Source organism: Trachurus japonicus, chromosome 1 (genome assembly GCF_045865225.1).
Source record: "Trachurus japonicus isolate A0001 chromosome 1, Traja_1.0".
NCBI classification, from domain to species: domain Eukaryota; kingdom Metazoa; phylum Chordata; class Actinopteri; order Carangiformes; family Carangidae; genus Trachurus; species Trachurus japonicus.
The window spans coordinates 15,343,373-15,362,867 of NC_140907.1; the positions used below are offsets into that span (position 1 = coordinate 15,343,373).

A 19,495-nucleotide genomic window follows, 5' to 3' on the forward strand; every position below is an offset into this window, starting at 1 on the left:
CTGGTATCATACTTGGTATTGGGAATTGGAATTTCATAGTAAAAAGCAAAGGTTTTGGTATTGTGACTAAAAATAAGAGTCACACTGAATAAGTGGCCAACGATTGAAAACGCTTGTACTAAATAATTTTAAAAGAGAGATGCCCAATAGGATAAGTCTGAAACTTGGCAGACCAATTACATTGTTTCACCACTCAGTCACTTACTCTCATATGCAGTCCTACCAGGAACAACATCGTAGCGGGTGTCATTAAAAAGATAGACTCTCAATCCACCTCCCCTCACACCCTTTTAGTCTTTGCTGAGTGCTGAGGGTCAATAACATTTTAGTGCTGAACAAATCATTAATCTGCCCCTCTGGCACAGCAGAGAATTATGTGAATGACCATGCATTTCAAGGCTTTATTGATCTATATGTGAAAAGACGGACTAGATGGGTTTGAACTTGCCAGACCATGACTATGTACAACTTGGAATAATAAGAATATCTCTTTTTCCACACAGAGATTCTTGTGTGTGTCTCATCTATTTTCATTAGATTTGTTTAACCGGTTTCCAGCTTTTACAGAACTTCCCATTAGAGGATCTCAATAATCAAATGAAGAAAGAGTAGATTGCGCACTGTAAATATTATACAAAGACACACAGGTTCAGGTGAATATTGGTGCAAGCTGTTTGAAGCTCCGATGTTGGGAGTGTCCTCTGAGAATATCTGAGCAAATGTTTTTGTGGTATGTCATTTCAGCAGAGGAATTAAGCAGTTTATAAGGCTTTAAAATGTGTTGTTCTGGCAGCACATTTGTTGTGTAAGTAGTCAGGCAGTAGCCATCTTGTTGTGAAACAATATAGCGGAGCAAGTGCTAAAGACAGAGAAGACAAAATAAGGATGGAACGCTACAGCAGTGTGGGGTGGGACTGTATGAGGCATGAACAGACATCGACTGGATCGATCCACACTCATGAAGCTTTGATTTAGTGTGAGTCAGCAGGAAAGGGACTAGAGGATGAGCAGAGGAATGAGAAACAGATTCAAAGAGGGAAAGAAAGAAAGAGGGATTGAGGCAGGAGAGCAAGGGAGAGGAGGGAACAGACAGACAGAGAGCAGCAGAGTCTCCGCTCGCTGGTTGTGTTTATCAGACTGAGCTCCAGTGATAAGAGGCGTTTCTCTGCAGAGGTTTTTTTTTCTTTTCTGCATCTCCCTGTCTTTGTTCATTCCGTCCTGCCTTCCCCTCACTCTCTCTTTCTTGCTCTCTCTCGATCCTGCAAAGCACTGAGCTCCTCAAGCGCTGCCACAACAAAAACATTCACCTATAAAGTGAATCGTTTAATGCTTTTGCTTTGATATTCAGCATTTTGACTCTGTTACCAGCCTCAGATCTCACCACAGGGTAACACGCAGCTCTGAGACAGGAGAGCCTAAGAGGTTTAAAGACGTGTACAAGGACTTTGAAAATCACAGAACAACGTAAAAGCTGAAATGATCAGTCAGTTAACTGATCGCTCAATCATCAGAGTTACTCAAATAAATGACTCCAAACATTTTTCAGTGATCTTATTAAAATGATTGACTGTTTTTGTTTCTGAACTACATCTTTGGGTTCTACTTCTGGGACATACTGTATTTCATTATTCCCTGATATTTCATTGACAAAATAAAACAATCATTTCTATCATCTATAAAGAAGTTAATTGTAATTGACATCGCCTTACTTCTTAAATCTTCATTGATGAGTAGTGATCAGTTGGACTGTATCGATACCACTTTTGCAAGAGTGTGGAGCATGAGCACACAATTTTGTGTGCATGTATCTGCATGTATTATTCACCTTCTATACTAAGCCATACTCTTCCTACGCATGCACACACTCACACATTACACAAAGGGAAGTAATGACTCACATTTCACCACTATTTAAGTCAACACTGTGTGAAACTTCAGGTTTCAGTAAATGAGACAGAAACACACACACACACACACACACACACACTCCCAACTGAAATAGTCCAAAACACCCGAGACTCCCCATTGTGTGAACTCTTAAATATAGCCTCTCTCGTACTCTCATTCATCTTGGAGTCAGAACTGGGGTTTTTAGAGCAGCGTCACGTCTCCCAAAACACTGGCACTCTGTCTGCAGAGGGTTTAATCACAAACATACAGATATTTGTTTCCACCTGGGTCTCAAGGGAAACAGGTAGCTGCTTGGATTACCAGGAATGTTGCACTGGACAAAGGACAATATGGGGAGGGACAGCAGAAGCACCAAGGAGACTGTGTTGAGGTATTTTAAATGAAACCCAGCTTACACACACACACGCACACACACACAGGAAACCTCAAGCTGTGAAACTGAGTGTATGCTTGTGTTTACTGTTGTATTTCTGAATCCACAGAATGACTTACTTAAAAAATAAAAATATCACAAGACAAGGTAAATGAGTACATTGATTTTTTTTTTAACTAGTCCTGACTTCATCAGGAGAATTTTAAGCATATGGTTTCTAGAGTGAAGGTAAACATACAGATTACATGTAGTGTAATGGGGCGACACCAGGTTGTAGTGACAGTTAAAGATTACAGTTGAGGCATGTGCTGCTTGTTCCTCATCCTCTGTTTCAACCTGTGTGTGAGGGTGTGTGTACTGTGTACCAAGGGTCCGTTAAACAAGGCGAACTTGAAATACATCCCTGGATTCAGACAGTCTTTTTTTCTGTTGTTTTTATTTGTGTGTTTATGTGTGTAAATTAATGAGTGAACTGCATAATTACATAGACCCAGTCCCAAAGAACATGACAGGACACGTTAGCTCTATTAATTGCAGATTACAAAGCTGCATGCACAGCAATTTGTATCCTGCTGACTGCTGCTGGTGCACAACATCCAGTCAATGCTCTACATGTGCAGTTTCTTTGCCAGTATGTAAATGTGCAATGGTCAAAAAAAAAAAAAAAAGGTACAGTCCAGTGTTGTGTGGTGTTTTCTTATCTCTGTGTGCATATGTTGCCATTCCTGGAGAGAGAGAGAAACTTCAAAGTAAAAATTGAGGCCAAACGTTTGAGAGTGCACGTGTCACAAAAATCCAAGTTAAAGAGTATTAGTGTCATATTAAAGAGTAATTATGAAAAGCTCTCACACGAAGTAGGAAGGTGTGTAGGTAATATCGCCCATTTTACCACAAGGTGTCAACCACCTGCTCTGAACTCTCAAGTTGTTGACACTACAGGAGTTGCTCAACTGCGTGTTTCCAAGCCAGGAAGTTGACATCAACACAAAGTCAAACCAAAGTCAAAAGCGTATTCTGTTAGTAGTCCTACTACAGGGTGTGATACAGCTCACTGTTGGGTGGCTGATTGTTGATGATTATCACTTTCTGAATTAACCAATCTATAATTTGATTTTTTTTCTATTATCTAATAAATTGTTCAGTTCCTAAAATGTCAGTGACAATTTTCCAGAGGCCAAGTTGACAATTTTGAATAAGACTGGTTTTGTTCAAACAAGAGTTAAAAACACACGATATAAATCATAAAAGCAGTAACTGTTCACATTTAGGTGTTGAAATCTGAACATTTTGTTGTATCCCCGCAGTCCACTGATCTGTAATGGCTCAGTCATGTTTCCCTATAGGAGATGAGTAGTTAAGACTCATCGTATAGGAAAAGTTGGCACCCTGACTCATTTGTAGGAGCACAAACACTTAACAACGCTGCCTTGTGCATTGTTCAAGCATCTCACAGGCAAAGTGTGTTGTGTCTAGCGCACTGCTCGTCCTTTCTGTGTCAACAAGCTGATGTCCAGAGAAAAGAAAAGAAAGCACCTTGCTGTCTTTCCTTAACAAAGTGCATTGTGCTTCTCAAAGCGACTGTTTGTCAGCCCTCTCGCTGCTGACTATTGAATGGGAGCATTTCAGTGTGTCATTGGTGGCAGACCCTCAGCAGGTGGTCAAGCCACTGCCCCTTGTAAGCCGTTACTCCAGTTTTTGTATTCTGTGCTCGCAAAAAAAACTCATTAAAAAAATGAGAGCCAAAACCGACATCTGTAAATATTTGGCACAGACTCAAGGTTTAATGTTATTCTTTCAAAACTACAATACATTAAATGACTGAGCGGATGTAAATGTAGTTTTTGTTTCTATGTCTGTAACTCTGTAACAATGTAAGGAGTGACTGCTCTAACTACTGCAGATTAGCTCCCATTCATCCAGCACAGCTAAGTCCCGTATGCTAATCTAGTTATTCTAGTCTTGGTGTACACACTGTGCTCTGTCAAAGACACATGGCTGAAGGCCATTTTTTTTAACAACATCAATATCAAAATTAATGTATAATACAACCACATACCGTTGTGTCTGCACTTGTGCCCTGTAGCTGCTCCATGCAATCATAACAATCTATGTAATAATCTACATAATTTCAGTGGAAAAGAAAAGTCTTCTAGGAACATTTCAGGCCTGGAACAACCAGAAGAGAATGTCATGATGGCTGGGCCGAGGACGAGTAAATCTCATTATGTAATGTCCAGTCACAGACCTGGAGCATTCAAAAGACTAGAGTCTGACGTCACATGTTGCTACTGGGATCACCACAACACAAATGAAACTCACCTTGCCTTTCTATTTTTGGACTGAATGAATATTAGACCGTACAAAGTGCAACAGACATCAGACTTGTTTTGTTAACAGGATAATAGTGCTGACAAAACATAACTTGGTACAGTCAAAACAGTCACAAGGTTACTGCCAACACGTATTATGCTTTTTCTGATCATCGTTGTATTCTGAAATATTGTTAAGCCTAATAAAAAAATTTAAAAAGATTAAAAACCTCTTATTGACCAGATTGTGGCCAGTGTCCATTACGATTTAACCGTAATATGATTTAGAACATCTGAAAATGTCTTAAAATAATGTTCTTCGTCCAGCGACATATTGAATTCCTAACCCATGGCCAAAATAAATGAAAATAACTTCATTAATGCTATCAACATGTGATACAGCAAACCTTTCATTGCATTTGCGCAATTCCTCAATTTTCCTTTGTTTTCAATCCATCTTATACCTGCATGGTCAATCAATATCTACCCTGCACACTTCTTTTGATCACTCCCTCGCCCCCTCTCTGTCATTCTCTCTCCTTTCAGCCACCCTGGTTTCCAATTAATCCCATTACCTTCAGGGAGACGTTGAACCGCAACAGAGCGAACAGAAAGTGAACGGAAGAGATGGAGAGAGAGATGATAGAAGGGGACACTGCAAAGCAAACAGGGATGAAAAGAGAGTGAACAGAAGAGACAGGACAGCGCCGTGCGATGACACAGACACGAACAGCTGAGCAAGACAGACATGCAAGCTGCGAGGCAGGGTCAACTACATGCAACAACACCCACATTTTCAAACGCATACTGGGGGACAATGGACTCTGCACTGCAGCTGAACTACCCCCCTTTAACTAACCAGTCTTCCCTCTGACACATAAACTATCTGTGTGTTTTTTTTCTTCTTCCTTTTCATCCACTGAATCCTCATGTCTCTGTTGAGTCCTTTCTCTGTTTCTGTTCTCATTCTGTCAAGTACTCTTTCATCACCCCCACATTTCAGCATGGGTGCAGTCTGGTTGCTTACCCCGTTTACTAGTGAGGGGAGTCCATGGTCAGCAATCCCCCTCTTTCCACCAGCCAAACCCTCATCCACCGAAGTCATCCACTTGCCCTGTTCACCAGGGCTCAGTCTGTTGTCTCAGCTGACACACTCACTCACACACACTCACACTCACACACACACACCAAACACACACAGGTGTTCCCTTCAAATGTAGTCGGGATAGTCCAAAGGGTGAGTCCCTGATAGTGGTATAGTCCAAAGAGAGGCAGAGGAGCGGAGCGCAGTGTATCGTTCACTTTAAAACACTGCACCGGCTGCCTGGCTTTCCCTACACTGCCTCTCTCTCTCTCTCCCTCTCTGTCACACACACACACACACACACACATACATACACAGTCACACACACAAACACAAGCACAGACTCTGCACCTCACACCCTAACACTCACACACTGTCCCTCTCTGGCTGGCTGGTTTGCCGGCTGCCTCACATTCACACAGTGAGAGCTCAGATCAGGCAACAGTTGTTGAATTCATGGCCCCGCCTCCCCCTCCCTACCTCCCCCTTGCGGGTGGTTGCTTAGCAACTGGCTTCTGTGGGTGGGGCTTGCTAGAGTCCTCACATTGCTGCACACTCTGCTTTCGGCTGCCACCTACTCAGGCTATATGTATTTGCATATCAAGCCCTGCCTGCCTGTGTCTGTCTCTGCTGTGGAGGCCGGTGGATGTGGGCTGTAAAGAGGGGGGAGGGAGGTGACTGACACTAAAACTGAAACAGTTTGTCTTACGTGATGCAGCAGATTGGGTCCAAAAGAAGACACGTATTTGTTAGTCACAATTAACCAGAGTGGAAAAGAGGGAAGAAGCAACAGGGTGTTGCCATATCAGCTGAAGGCATTTGCTGTTCATTTCGCTCCAGTAAAACTGTCAGTTTAAAAATAAAATCCCTGCTGTGTCCTAGAAGAAAAGAAGGAAATTAGGATGTATCATAAAACATAACAAACACTGGCAATTAATTTGGAAATAGAAAAGAATCTTTAGCCACAAACACAAACCAAGCTAATATCATTATATAAACTATCCCTGCGCTTTTACATAAAGTCTTTACATCCCAATTTCTTCTCACTCCTAAAACAGTGGACATATTGGTGCAGTTGGGTGAAACTTTGCACAATGCAACAAGACACTTTCTCCATGTTTCCTATTTCATTTGTAAAATCACATGATCTGAAGTAGGAAAATCCTCAAATCTCCTATGAAATCCTTTAAAAAATGCATGGATTTCAATCTACACATGTAAAGCTGTTTTTCCTGGTACTGCCTGATGTCTTATACAAGTTATTTCTCAAAGACTCTTCAGAAGCCATGAGTAATTGGAAAGAAATATTCTCTGTGTGGGTTTAATATTTACCATTTTTCTTTTTAAACTCTTATCTCAGCTCTGCAGGGCATTCGTTCACTCTTTCTGCTGCCAATCCATCTTCACTTCTTGCTGGTACTTAAAAATCCCTAAAATTGTTCCTGCTCTTGTTGAATGCTCAACAGGCTCTTATCACAGTCTGGGACACAGACAACAACTTGGAGTCAGCACAGAGGATCCAGGACTTATCATTGTCCAGCTCTATCATGTGTGGTGCTATACTCTTGTTTTGAAGTGTCCCTCCCTATAGTGCCAATACTTAGGAGTAGTCTTATGTTAAAATTTAGTTATGTAGTATTTTGTTAGCCTAATGTAAACTCATGCATCAACACCTTTCCACTTTGTTCCCAGTGAGGGCTAGAGGAATATATGCATAAACTCTCAGCAGGTTAAAATCAATATGTACACTTGTGTGAAGCTACACATTTTCTTTAAAGATAATGATGAGATTATCTTCTTTTACCTGAGGTAGTGGATCAAGTTTTTGTTAATACATCAACAGCTGTTCAGAATTACCGGTGCAATACTTTGCTTCTAATAAATGGTCATTAACTGCTTGATAAAATCAGATTTTTATGGGTGACAGCAAATATTTTCAAAGTTATGTTTGCTGTATGCCTGCATCATTTGACCGATTGAACAAGCCTCCCCAATAAGCTCTCAGTCAGTATCGCTACTTCCCATAATACGGCTGTCCTACTTACATTTGATGGATCTGTTTCCCATGCTGTGGAAACATAAATCACATTACACTCCACCGCCACAGCAAATCCCCTCCGGTTTCTGTGAAACTTGAAATAAAAAGAGACAGTTGATGGTGTCTGTAGTTTATTTTCCTTCTTTTTTTTAAGCGCTGCTTTTGTTTGTTTGTCTCTTTTTTTTGCATCCCCATTTTTCTTGAGCAGGAGGTTTCAGTCAAACATTATAACTATTTTGGTTATGCAATTCACCCCGATGACAACATTTTTGCATATTCTGGACATATGTGTGAATATCGGTTTCTGTGTTTGTATGGTGTTAGTTCAAGTTTCCACACTTCCCGTTGTGTTACAGCAGCATGAGTCAGCTGCATCTGGCAAGAGCTGATGCAGCTGAGCCAAAACTTAATCCCAGTAAAATTACAAGGAAATGTCAGTGACCTTATTACTCTCACCAACCCACTCTCTCTTATATGTTTGGTTTTCTCTTAATTTCAGAGAGCCCATGTGCTCCCAGTAGTTGTTTCAAGTAGCATCATGAATTGATGAGAAAGAGTGAGAGAGGTGGTGAGGTGATGAAGAGGAGGAAAGATATGATCCACGAGCCTTGGGAGCCAAATGAAACCTAATTATGTGGAAAGGAATGCACCCTTCCTACAATCTCCTTTCTCTCTCCCTCTTGCTTTTGCTCTCCTTCACTTCTCAAAGACGTTGGCAGTGGCTCAACCAATGGCCTGTGGCTATTTGTTTATGTGCAATTTGTTAGAGGGTTGGCCTCTTTCCCCCTTTTCACAGAAGCCATTTACAATTCTATTCATGTCTACCTGCTTCATTCAGATGGCAACACATAGTTATGAGCCAAGGGCCTGGGTTTCATGACATGCTACACAAAGTCTTATCACAGTTCTGTTAACCCTATTCAAAGAGAAGATGACCGTGGGTGGCAAAGAGGAAATGCTGTTTTAAAGATTTGTATTCTACTCCTCTCATTGAGTCAGACAGGGGGCTAAAGTCAACCCAAACATACCTTCACACATATACAAACCTAAGCACACACAAACAAACCCCAAAAAAACAAATCTAACAAATGTGTGTGTAGCAGAGTTCAGCCGAGGCAGGTCTGTGGGGATTCAACCAGCTGCTGGGGTTCGCAATGCAGCAAGACGAATGATAGTGAGTGAAGAGGGTGGGGGGAGAGATGGATCGAGCATGAGAGGGAGAGGCCCCACAGAATAAGAGAGGGAAAAAGAGAGCAGAGGAAGCATTCAAGAAATAAACGAGGCAGGGATGCTCTTCAGGGGGCAGTGGCTTGGTGGGCTGCTCGTTGGAGCTGAGCTCTGTGAAAGCCAATAACTCCAGTGCTGCGACTTCTTCTAGATACACAGAGGAGTGGGCATATGAGAGGACACGCACATGCACGCACAGATTCACGTGTGGTTAACATGCTTTCACGCACTGCCGCCGTGTACTTCTCTTGTTTTCTGTGATAATGTTGTTATTCACGAGTACATCCAGACTGTGAGGGCAGCAGTTCTTCAGTGTGTCCTTAACTGTGCAGTTCAACCAGCCTTGGGTATTTAACCCTCTGTACTGCACTTGATTTTCCAGCCTACTGAATTCTTTTGGTGCTCCTCGCCCTAGAATTTCCATAACTCCAGTCTGAATTATTGCATCGACTGAAGAGACCACACTGTGCTGCATTGATAGGTATGTAATTTCTTTCATAACCACTAACTACACAATATGTCACAAATAACATATTAACTGTTATATGTTAACCATTTATATGTTAGATTTACCATACCCTACCCTACCCTACCCTACCCTACCCTACCCTACCATACCATACCATACCATACCATACCTACCCTCTATTATTATGCGGACCTATAGCCTACTGTACATTTAGATTGGCATCTGTTAGAGAGTCTAAGATCTGACAACATGTAAACATGAAATGTGATTCACTCTAATGACAGCGTAGGCAGTGTAGGTGGTGAGAGGAGAAGGGTCAGACTGAGTGTGAATGAGCACGTCAGGGAGAGAGCGAGTGGGGATGAAAACTGCTGATGCAATATTCTATCTCAACTTTGACGGTCTGGATTAAAAAAAAGTCAGACCATGAATCACTGAGTCTCAGTGCTAGAATTGAAGTAAGTCGAAGATGAATTTCGGACGAGAAACATGAAGCGAAGGCAGAAAGGCAAAACAGAGCAGAGAAATCCATCTGAACAAAAAACATTTCAGGTTTGCTTTACTGTCACTATACTTCATCGGGAGGCAATGTACACATATACACTGAGCACTTTTCCTGTCTAGACAAACACGGAAGTGGCAACAGCGACACCGTAGCACAACACTCAAGTACACACAAAGTCCTTATATAACGTCTCTGGTACACATACACTGTAGGCGGTAACACTTTATAATAAGTAGGCCTACACACTATTAAGCATTAAGCATTAATAAATACTGAACTCTTTGTTTCCATTGATGCCTGTAATACACAATATTTTGAAGGAATCCTGCAGCTCAAACATTTGGAGGATGAGCCACTTCCAACAGCATGAGAAATCAATATGTTGGTGACAATATGGCTCAAACACAATTGAAAACAGGCCACTGGGTTAGTAGTGCCTGCAGGGAAAACTCTCACACAGTTGTGTAGGTATTGATTACTGCTCACATGATTGGATTGCATCTGTTTATGGAAGGACACAATCTACTCTGTCATAGTTATGAATAAAAGGCAGGTGTCAAATGTTTATAAAGTGGTGAGAAGTGGAAGCTTATATATTTGTATTTTCCAAGTCAAAGCAAACACAAAACCCATTTCCCTATGAACAAATAAAAAGGCCATGAGGAACAAGGACTTCTCATTTTTGATAGGCAAAGTCTAGAGTGGGTCCTGGTGGTGTTCATAAATGTGAAAGCTGATTCTATAGCAGTTTAAAGTGCTTTCAGTAACATAACTTCAATGGCATTGAGGTGCAACTGTACACAAACTAAGCCGCCAGTCCAGAAGAAGCTGGAAAGCGCTTTTGTTTATTTATTTTCAGGACTATTTCTTAATGTACAAAACCAAGAACAGCTGCTGTAGTCATTCCAACATCTGTCTCATGCCAATGCCATCTTCATAACACAAAAATTCTCATTCTCCGGTCCACCTCCGCATCGACTACAAGATCTTGCTCCTCACATTTAAGGCCCTCCATAACCTTGCACCTCCATACCTCACCGATCTCCTCCGCACCTACACACCTTCCCGCTCACTCAGGACCTCCTCTGCTTCACTCCTCTCCATCCCTTCTGCCCACTTAACCACAATGGGACTAAGATCTTTCAGTTGCACTGCCCCCCGGCTCTGGAACACACTCCCACAGCACATCCGAACTATAACTACACTGTCAACTTTCAAATCACATCTCAAAACTCACCTGTTCAGACTGGCCTACCCCCCCTAACACAATGTTCACTGTTGCTGTATTGTTGCTATTTTATTATTGTTGTTGTTTTTTATTGTTGTTTTATTGCTTGTCTCATTGTTTTACTATTTGTACTTTTAATTGTTTTTATTGTAAGGCGACCTTGAGAGTCTTGAAAGGCGCCTATAAATAAAATGCATTATTATTATTATTATTCTTCAAATCCAGTTTCAAAGATGGATGTGTCTATGTCTATGTTCAGTTTCAACATCACACAATCTGGATGCCCCAGGGTTAGGGTTAGGGTGTGCCTTAAAGCTGTATACAGAAAAGAAAATTGAATTTGAGCCCACTGTGGGTCCTAACATTAGTGTAATAACTCATCTATCAGACGATGTAGTCCAAACTTTGTGCAAAATTCTATTTTTGAGTAAATCCAGGATGAAAGTGTGGTAGTTTTTTTCACATTGGATAATGCAGGCGCACTAATTATGCGTCACATTGCTCACGATTCATCAGCCACTGATATTGGATCCGTCATCCATCAATCAAACGTCTGAGACAACACACACACACACCGAGCTCGGTCTCGCCCCAAATATTGAATATCCCACCCTCTCGATAACGACCAATCAAATTTGTTTTCCTTACTCGGGTAAACACATGCGGCATCTCTTAGAAACTCAGCGCGACAAACAGGACAAACGGCCATTTCTGAACACCTTTAAGGCTTTGTCCTGATTGTAGCAGCCCCAGCCCTCTCCCCGACTTTGTCTCATTATATCAAATTCATGTCATCCAAGCAGGCCTACTGCATTGTGTATGGATCATGTATAAAACATTAGCCGGTGTAGTGTTGTGATGACCTGATGTTTTCCATTTTGCAGCACTGACAAACATAATTGGCTTAAACAGTTCAGCTTTCTGACGATAACTCTGCAACCACATTCAGGCTTTCTTCCTTTTGAACAGAGATCCTTGACACAAAGAGACAGAACAACACAGAGTCTTGTGTCAGTATGCTGAGCAGGCCCAGCAAACATCTGATCGACAAGAGATCAAAGCCCGATGATCAATACATGACAAGACCATCCATCTATCAAACCGCTACCAGCCCACTGGGACAGCAGGTGACTGTGAATCAATGAGGAAGTGAGGAAGAGGAAAATAACGACAAGTCTGGCTCTGATTAAAAACATGGATGAGAGAGAGAGAGAGAGAGAGAGAGAGAGAGAGAGAGAGAGAGAGAGAGAGAGAGAGAGAGAGAGCAGAAGGACTTACTGTAGAGAAGAGGATGGTCAGAATCAAAGAAGTTGCAACATTAACCAAACAAAACATTAACCATTATAACAAACCTTTGGTGCCAGGTGACACTTCAGAGGAAGAGCTTCACTTCCTCTAATAAAAGGTTACAGTGGGTAAGGAGGGTAGTTGGCGTGAGGTGGACTGAAACAATGCAACTAGACAATGGATGGTAATTAGCCTGACAGACAGAAGAGAAAACACTGAACCATGAAAGAACTCACTGGCCAAGACCATGGAATATAAGTGGACTTAACAAAGAGATAAACAATACAACAAATACTCACAAACACTCTGACACACACATACACACACACACACACACACACACACACACACACACACACACACACACACACACACACACACACACAAACAGTTTAACAACAACAAATATGCACAGAGAAATCAGCGCAGCAGTGGTGTGGTATAAAAACACGCAGGAAGTTTGCCCTACTGAGTTTAAGAGGATTCCTTTATTCACTCACAGTTCTCGTTTACATGGAGAAAAGGTTACGAGCCAGCTGTGGTTGTTGTGCGTCTTTGTATATCATCCTGTTATGACACTGCGGGGGATACAATATTGCTGAAACACCTGTTGAAACAGTTTGTGTAAGTATCATCTTCCTCAAGGCCGTACTAAAACTTACAAGCAACAGAAGAAACGGATGATTTATCAACCTAAGCCTATTTGTCTGTACTTTCTCCACAGTTGGAGTCACTAACGTCAGAACTAAAACAACGCTGAATCATTTTCATCATCAGTAGTTGTGTAACAAAATATTGCGATATAAAACCTTTTGCAATACAAAAGCATAAAGATACATTTCCTGGAGGTACAACGTTACATCGCAGTATCAACATGAATGATTCCAAGTATTTTCAAATGAATCATTGATTTTTTAGTTGAAATGACAACAACTAAAACAATGATTTACTTTCCTCTCACAGAGCCTCCTTTCCTAAGTTTGAGGACTGGTCATTTATAATTCCAAGGGAATATAACTGTTCTCATTTACATGATGTTGACGAATATACTAGTATGTAAATATCTCACAAAACTTCAAAACAGTGCAGTCCCTTAGCAGTTTGTGTCCCCTTGTGATAATTTCCAGACAGTTTTTTGGTGAATCAACCCAAGTGTAATGCAATGCTGTAACTCCCACAGTGAGTGGGAGTATGAGTGAGTAAGCGAACTGTGCTGTGTATGAAAGGGGGAGAAAGAGTGGTAGAATGGGGGAGAAGGAGGAGGCAGTGATCCAGAACTGAGCTCCTGTGACAGCTTTTTCTATGCAGTCCACACATCACAGGACAATCAGCGACCTAATTAAACAAACAGAGAGAAAATGAGGGACAGAGAGAGAAAGAAAAGAGAATGAAAAAGAAATGAAGATGATGAGGGTGGACTCACTGAAAGCAAGCGAGAAAAACAAAAGAGAAAATGTGGATCAGAGAAACAAAAAGCTACAAGAGAGGCAGAGAAAGAGAGAGAGAGAGGGAACCAGAGTTGGTGAAGATAATCAATGATTAAATCACACAAAGCCGAAATTAAACATGAGCTGCAGACTAGAAAGAAAGTAAAGAAAGTAAAGTAAGAAAATGCAAAGAGGGTCGGTAACAGGGGTATTTAGAGGCGTACTGCAATTTACACAATGGCCTTGATCAACAAAAAAAAATTGCTGGCTCAGATTTGGGGGTGGAGAGGGCGAGTCTGGGGGCAACAGTGCCGTTGCAAGCAATTCAGTTTATCCACTTTGAAAAGAAAAAGCTAGGAAAGGGTCTGGACTATAATTATGGGTAACAATACGGACAGATGGACAGCAGAGCTTTGCCCAGACCACTACCACTGGTCAACTGAGATAACAGTGGGGGGGCGGGGAGCAAATTAAGGAGAGAGGAGGGGAGGGGGCTGGAGAGTAAGAGAAAGAGAGATAACAAATTTATTTCAAATGAGTCAGGGCACATTCATGGCACAGGGGTAATGTTTTTGCCCACCCAGTAGCAGTCCAATTTCCTGTCTAAAGCCTCTACAAAGCCAGCAGGAGAGCGCAACAAACTGGGAAAAAACAGTGAAGAAAGCTAGTCAAGTAAAAGACGGGGAAAAAAAAGACTCTGCAGCCGAATGAAGCCAAAAGTAAATGACGGAGAATAAATCCAGTTGGTCACACTGATTCAGCTATCTGACACTTTCATGTAAAGCATCATTCAGACTTAGGCACAGTGCAGCCTGTGCACATAACACAGTCAGTGTAACTGTTGCGACTAAGAGGGTTATTTAGGGTCATTTTTGCGATTTAACTGGCACTGATTTTTGTCGAGAGTCTTCTACATTCGGCGGAGGAACAGCTGTGCAGGTCCACATGTTATCTGTTCTGCACTGACCGGACGAAGCACCCAGACAGATAGAGAAGTTAAGTCTTAAAGGGGTGGCATACAAAATGGAGATCACGCCATAAGGAGATCACCCAAACACACTCCACCATCTAGGGTTGGACTGCCTCAATGGTGGGACTTTGAATCAAGCACTTAGTAGTGTTGAAGTGTGGAAGGCTGTAAAGCATTGAGCAGAACTTTGTTCCAGCTGGTCTTTCTAGTTGAGCTCAAATTGTTTTGTTGTTCAAAATTAAGATGGCTTAACAGTCTCTACTACCACATACTCAGAGGTGTGAAAATCGCCTGACAAAAAGGGAAGCATAGTGCCTTCACCACTGCTTGGTGTGAAGGTTTTATTAAACACATTTCAGTTGATAGTGGCATTTAACAAAGGCAACCTTGCTCTACTTATTGTAGGATACTGCTCTGGCATCAAGCCTTACCACAGAAGGCACAGTTGTGTTGTACTGTTTTTGTAAGAACTCCATGCTCACCATCTGGAGACATGCGATAGAGTGCACTGTGCAGGGAAATGTGTAGAAAAAGCTAGAGCAAGTGAAGGGGAGCATGTTTGCATAAAGACAAACCAAAGGTTAATTAAGTGTCTTCTTACTACCTGTGCCAATCACATACTTACAGTTTAGGACTAATTAACTTCCCAGAACACGAGCACGGTGAAACAAAAGCAGGTATGCATGCATTATGCTCATCTCCTAGCTGTGTGTATGTGTGAGTCTAAACACCCATGCTTCATGCTATCTACCCAGATGCTCCTGGCAGGAGGTGACCTCTGCACATGAACAGACGGCAACTCACACTCACACACTGACATGCACACACATGGATAAAAAGAGAAACTCAAAGCCATGCTCAAAGTTGGAATAAGGTCAAATAAACTTCCAGTAACTAACAAAGGAGGAACCACGTTCTTCAGCATCCTCTCTCGACTCCAGCCTTGCTCGTCACATTTGTTGCAGTTCTCTGCCAAATGCTAATTCGTCTCCCAACTCTGCCTCAAGCTTGAAATGTAACATAATGTAATATTCTCATCTCAGCAATACGAATCTTGCTATAAAAACGTTTCAACTACCTTTAGTGGAGTTTGTAAATTCTTAAATTTTGCAGCTCTGTTTTGCATAATATAGAAGAAACAGTTCTAATTGGCTGAAGCAATCAAACACCAATAAAAAGCATCATTTATCAGAAAGCTGAAAGAGAATTAGCTGTATGTGTTTCTGTGTGATGTGACGACGTTTTGCAGACTGGTGCCAGAGATGTTGGAAGGCTGGAGGCAGAGAAAGAGTGAAACAAAAGGAAAGATCAGGTGATGAGCAACTGAGAGGTGCACTTTAAATAATAAAGTTTAAGATTTCTATGTTAAAGTGTTTGTACAGTATATGCATACACATTGAACTGGGGAATAGGACAGCACAACTGAATTGAGTGAGAGCCAGTTGAGCATATGATTTATAGCCATTGCTAGTCAGTGAGATCATGGGAGAGAAGGCAATTGTGTATGTGTATGTGTGCGTATGAGAGAGAGAGAGAGAGAGAGAGAGAGAGAAAGAGAGAGGGTGAGAAAGAGAGGAAGGGAGGGTCTTGGAGTGAACAAGTGATGTTGCTGTTCATTAGCAGTCCCCTCCCTTATAGCTGGATGGTTACAGGATAATCATGTCGGCTTGGTGGCGGTGTGTCCTTGACTGTCATTGGTGGGACCCTGCTGGGCTTGTCTCTATTCCAGACTGTGCATGTGTGTGTGTGTGTGTGTGTGTGTGTGTGTGTGTGTGTGTGTCTGTATTTTTATGTCTTTCAAAACTTTAATTAACCAACTAAGCCATACACATTGGTGCCAAAATCTGTGAGGCACTAATGCTCAAGCTCTTCCAAATCAACAAAATATAATTCCCTTCCCGTCCCATCAGTCTATTGTGTGAGCATTTCCAATCCTCTGAAAATCTGATGTATAGCTGACACAATAGCGACAGCAGCAGAATGCCATTCAATCTGCATTCACTATTTCTTGATGATGGCATTTAACCATTAATTGATGGTGTGCAGTGCCAAGAAAACAAGTGTAAGGAAACAAACACAGCAACGGTAAAGCCAGATTCTGTGCTGCAGCAACATGCACCTTGCTCCAGATCCTCTGCAGCATTTTTTTTTTTGCTGATACCAACCACTAATCGATCTGCGTTCGAGAAGACTTGAATGATTTTTGCAGTTGCACGTTACTGGGTTGACTGGCTGCTTTCCTCAAGGGTATTATCTGAACTTCTGCAGCACTGTGATCGATAGAGCATTTTCTCCACAGACCTGGATATAGGTTTTCTTTACGTGACTGCGAAAGTTTTTTTGAAATTTTATAAATACACTGTGTGCCACTGTGTTGCTGCAGGAGCACTGATATAACTGAGAGATTTAGATAACGGCAGAACAAAATGCAAAAACTGATAATCAGGCTACAGAGTTCACAGGATGCCCACAAGTGTCAATTTAAAACTTCCCACTGTTTCATGTCAATTAACAACCAGGACTGTGACATCATCGTATAATCAACCAATCAACATGAAAGCAACCTAAGAGAATATAGAGCATGCAACCTGTCACTGTAAAGCGTAACAAAAAACCGAGACACTAAAAATCTTTATGTGCAAAGTACAATTTTAACTGTATTTATCAGTTCATTTGAGTTGCCACTATTTCAAAACCATTGCACACCGAGTTTGTATTTTCGAGCACAACAGCCACAGCACAGACGGCACACTCACATCAGCTTGGCCTGACCATATCATTCGTTCCTGTTTCCCTCTGGTGAGAGACAGGCCAGTGACTGATGCGCTGGTGAAGCCTGATGACTGTCATTTATACTAATGCGCTCTGTCACTCTCAACCACTGGTAAAATAAATGAGATAAAAAGCTGCTGCTTAGTTTATCTGACTCTGTTGTTCTTCTCCTCTTTCTCTTTGCCTGCCTCTTATCTTTGCTCTGTCTCCTGTTTGTTCTGCTCCCCTTTCCTTTCGTCTTTCTTCACACTTTCTGTCTTTGTCTGTATTCCATCTGCTGCTCTTATCTCCTTCCAAACGCTCATTCCCTCACATCCATCAATTCACACCCAACCCACCACTCATCTATCTTTCTCTTCATCATTATATTTCTTTCCTCCAACTGCTTTGACTTCTCTCCCTCATTTTTTCCTTCTGTCATCCTTTGTCTCCTGGCTCTCATGCCCACAGCATCTTTTTGTCCTCTTTGGTAGAAAAAGCTCACATAGTCAGTATTCACATACACACTCCCTCATGCTATCAATACAACAAACAAATGCAATGAATGCCAATAGATTTTTGCCATAGGCTCGATGTGCTACAGCAGGTTAATCCATGAACTATGCTTCTCCTCCACATCAATGCTCCAGTCCTGTAATCATTCCACTGTATAGTGGTGTATTTTTGTACACTGCAACAACCAGGTCCTTAGATTTTATGTATCTCTTTTGTCTCCATGTCTTGTTGTTGTGTTGTGTATGTCACTGCAGTGCACCAGCCATTTGTGGTAGCCTATATAACATCCCTTGAATTGAAAATGATCTAATTCATGCATAGATAAATAAATATGTACTGTTTTCAAGTATACTGTGCAGTTTGACACCAAATAAACCAGAGATCTGGCCTAAGGTCAAGTCAAATGAGACACAGTGGAACATGGCATAGTAATAGATCTGACATGGTGCGTTTTGCATCTGAATGCAACCATTATAATATCTAAAGTCCAACAATGAAAGAGTTCACACTCTACAGTTCTGTGTGACATGTTGGCAACTGGCTTAGATTAAATTTCAAACTAGCATTAACCACAGCAACTGGGAAAGGTCTGGGTCATTAGAAGGCATTACAGAAAAGACACACCGTGACAACTCTGATCACAAGAAAAATGGGAAATCTAAAAGACAGCTTGTCATACTGTCACGTCACACACTTCATCATCACGTCACATCACACGAGATGGTCTGCAATGCGACATATCATATCATAGGGTTTCCATGGCTGTCAGTGGGGCCAGCAGTCAACTGCGTGACTTTATAGTAAATGTGGCCAGAAAGTTCACCATGCCAGTTTCAGAGAGTCCAAACATCATGTGTCTGTCTGTGGGCAAACTGAAGACACTCAAGCGCAGCGTACAAAATCCACACGTAATCACAGAACTGAAACATAAATAAAGCTTTGACACAAGGGTTTGATTATAGTGCTATTCCTCTTTTAGTTCTGCTTTCAGATAAGATATAAACTATTTCAAATGAAAGAGCTGATGCAACCAGATCAATGCTGTTGCTTTACATACTTCTGAGGAAACTTTTAGAAACGTTAATTCGTTTGTTATCTCTAGCTTGATTTTAGATCCATAGTTGCTCAGGGCAAGAGAGATGTAGTCACTCCAGCATGTTCCTAATCTGCCCCCGCTTGACCTGGAAACAAACTTAAAGCAGAAGTAAGTGGTCCGGTCGTTTTCGCTAATGCTGTGTTCCAGGCAGGCTTTTGAAATCGTAAATTACAGCTTCAAGTCACAACTTACGACTTTGTAGCGTTTCAGGCAACCCACTCGTGTTTTTCCGACCTGTTTTACCGGTGAAAGTCACTATAACGGCCACTCGTAACTTCCGACCGGTGAACTCGTACCAGATCGA

General features: G+C 41.6%; 1 protein-coding gene across 4 annotated transcripts in view; it reads right to left on the reverse strand.

The window, feature by feature from the left end:
• Positions 1–19,495, reverse strand: part of rab11fip4b (RAB11 family interacting protein 4 (class II) b) — a 59,833-nt gene that overhangs the window by 21,723 nt on the left and 18,615 nt on the right. For 2 of the 4 annotated variants that reach the window (XM_085774798.1, XM_085774790.1), the window contains exon 1: positions 5,621–6,097. The exons of the other annotated variants lie outside the window; for them this stretch is intronic. In XM_085774798.1, the coding sequence (XP_085630924.1) occupies positions 5,621–5,698 (78 nt within the window). In that variant the 5' untranslated portion in view covers positions 5,699–6,097. Of the gene's footprint in view, positions 1–5,620; positions 6,098–19,495 lie in introns of those variants that run through there. 4 annotated transcript variants of the gene reach the window in all.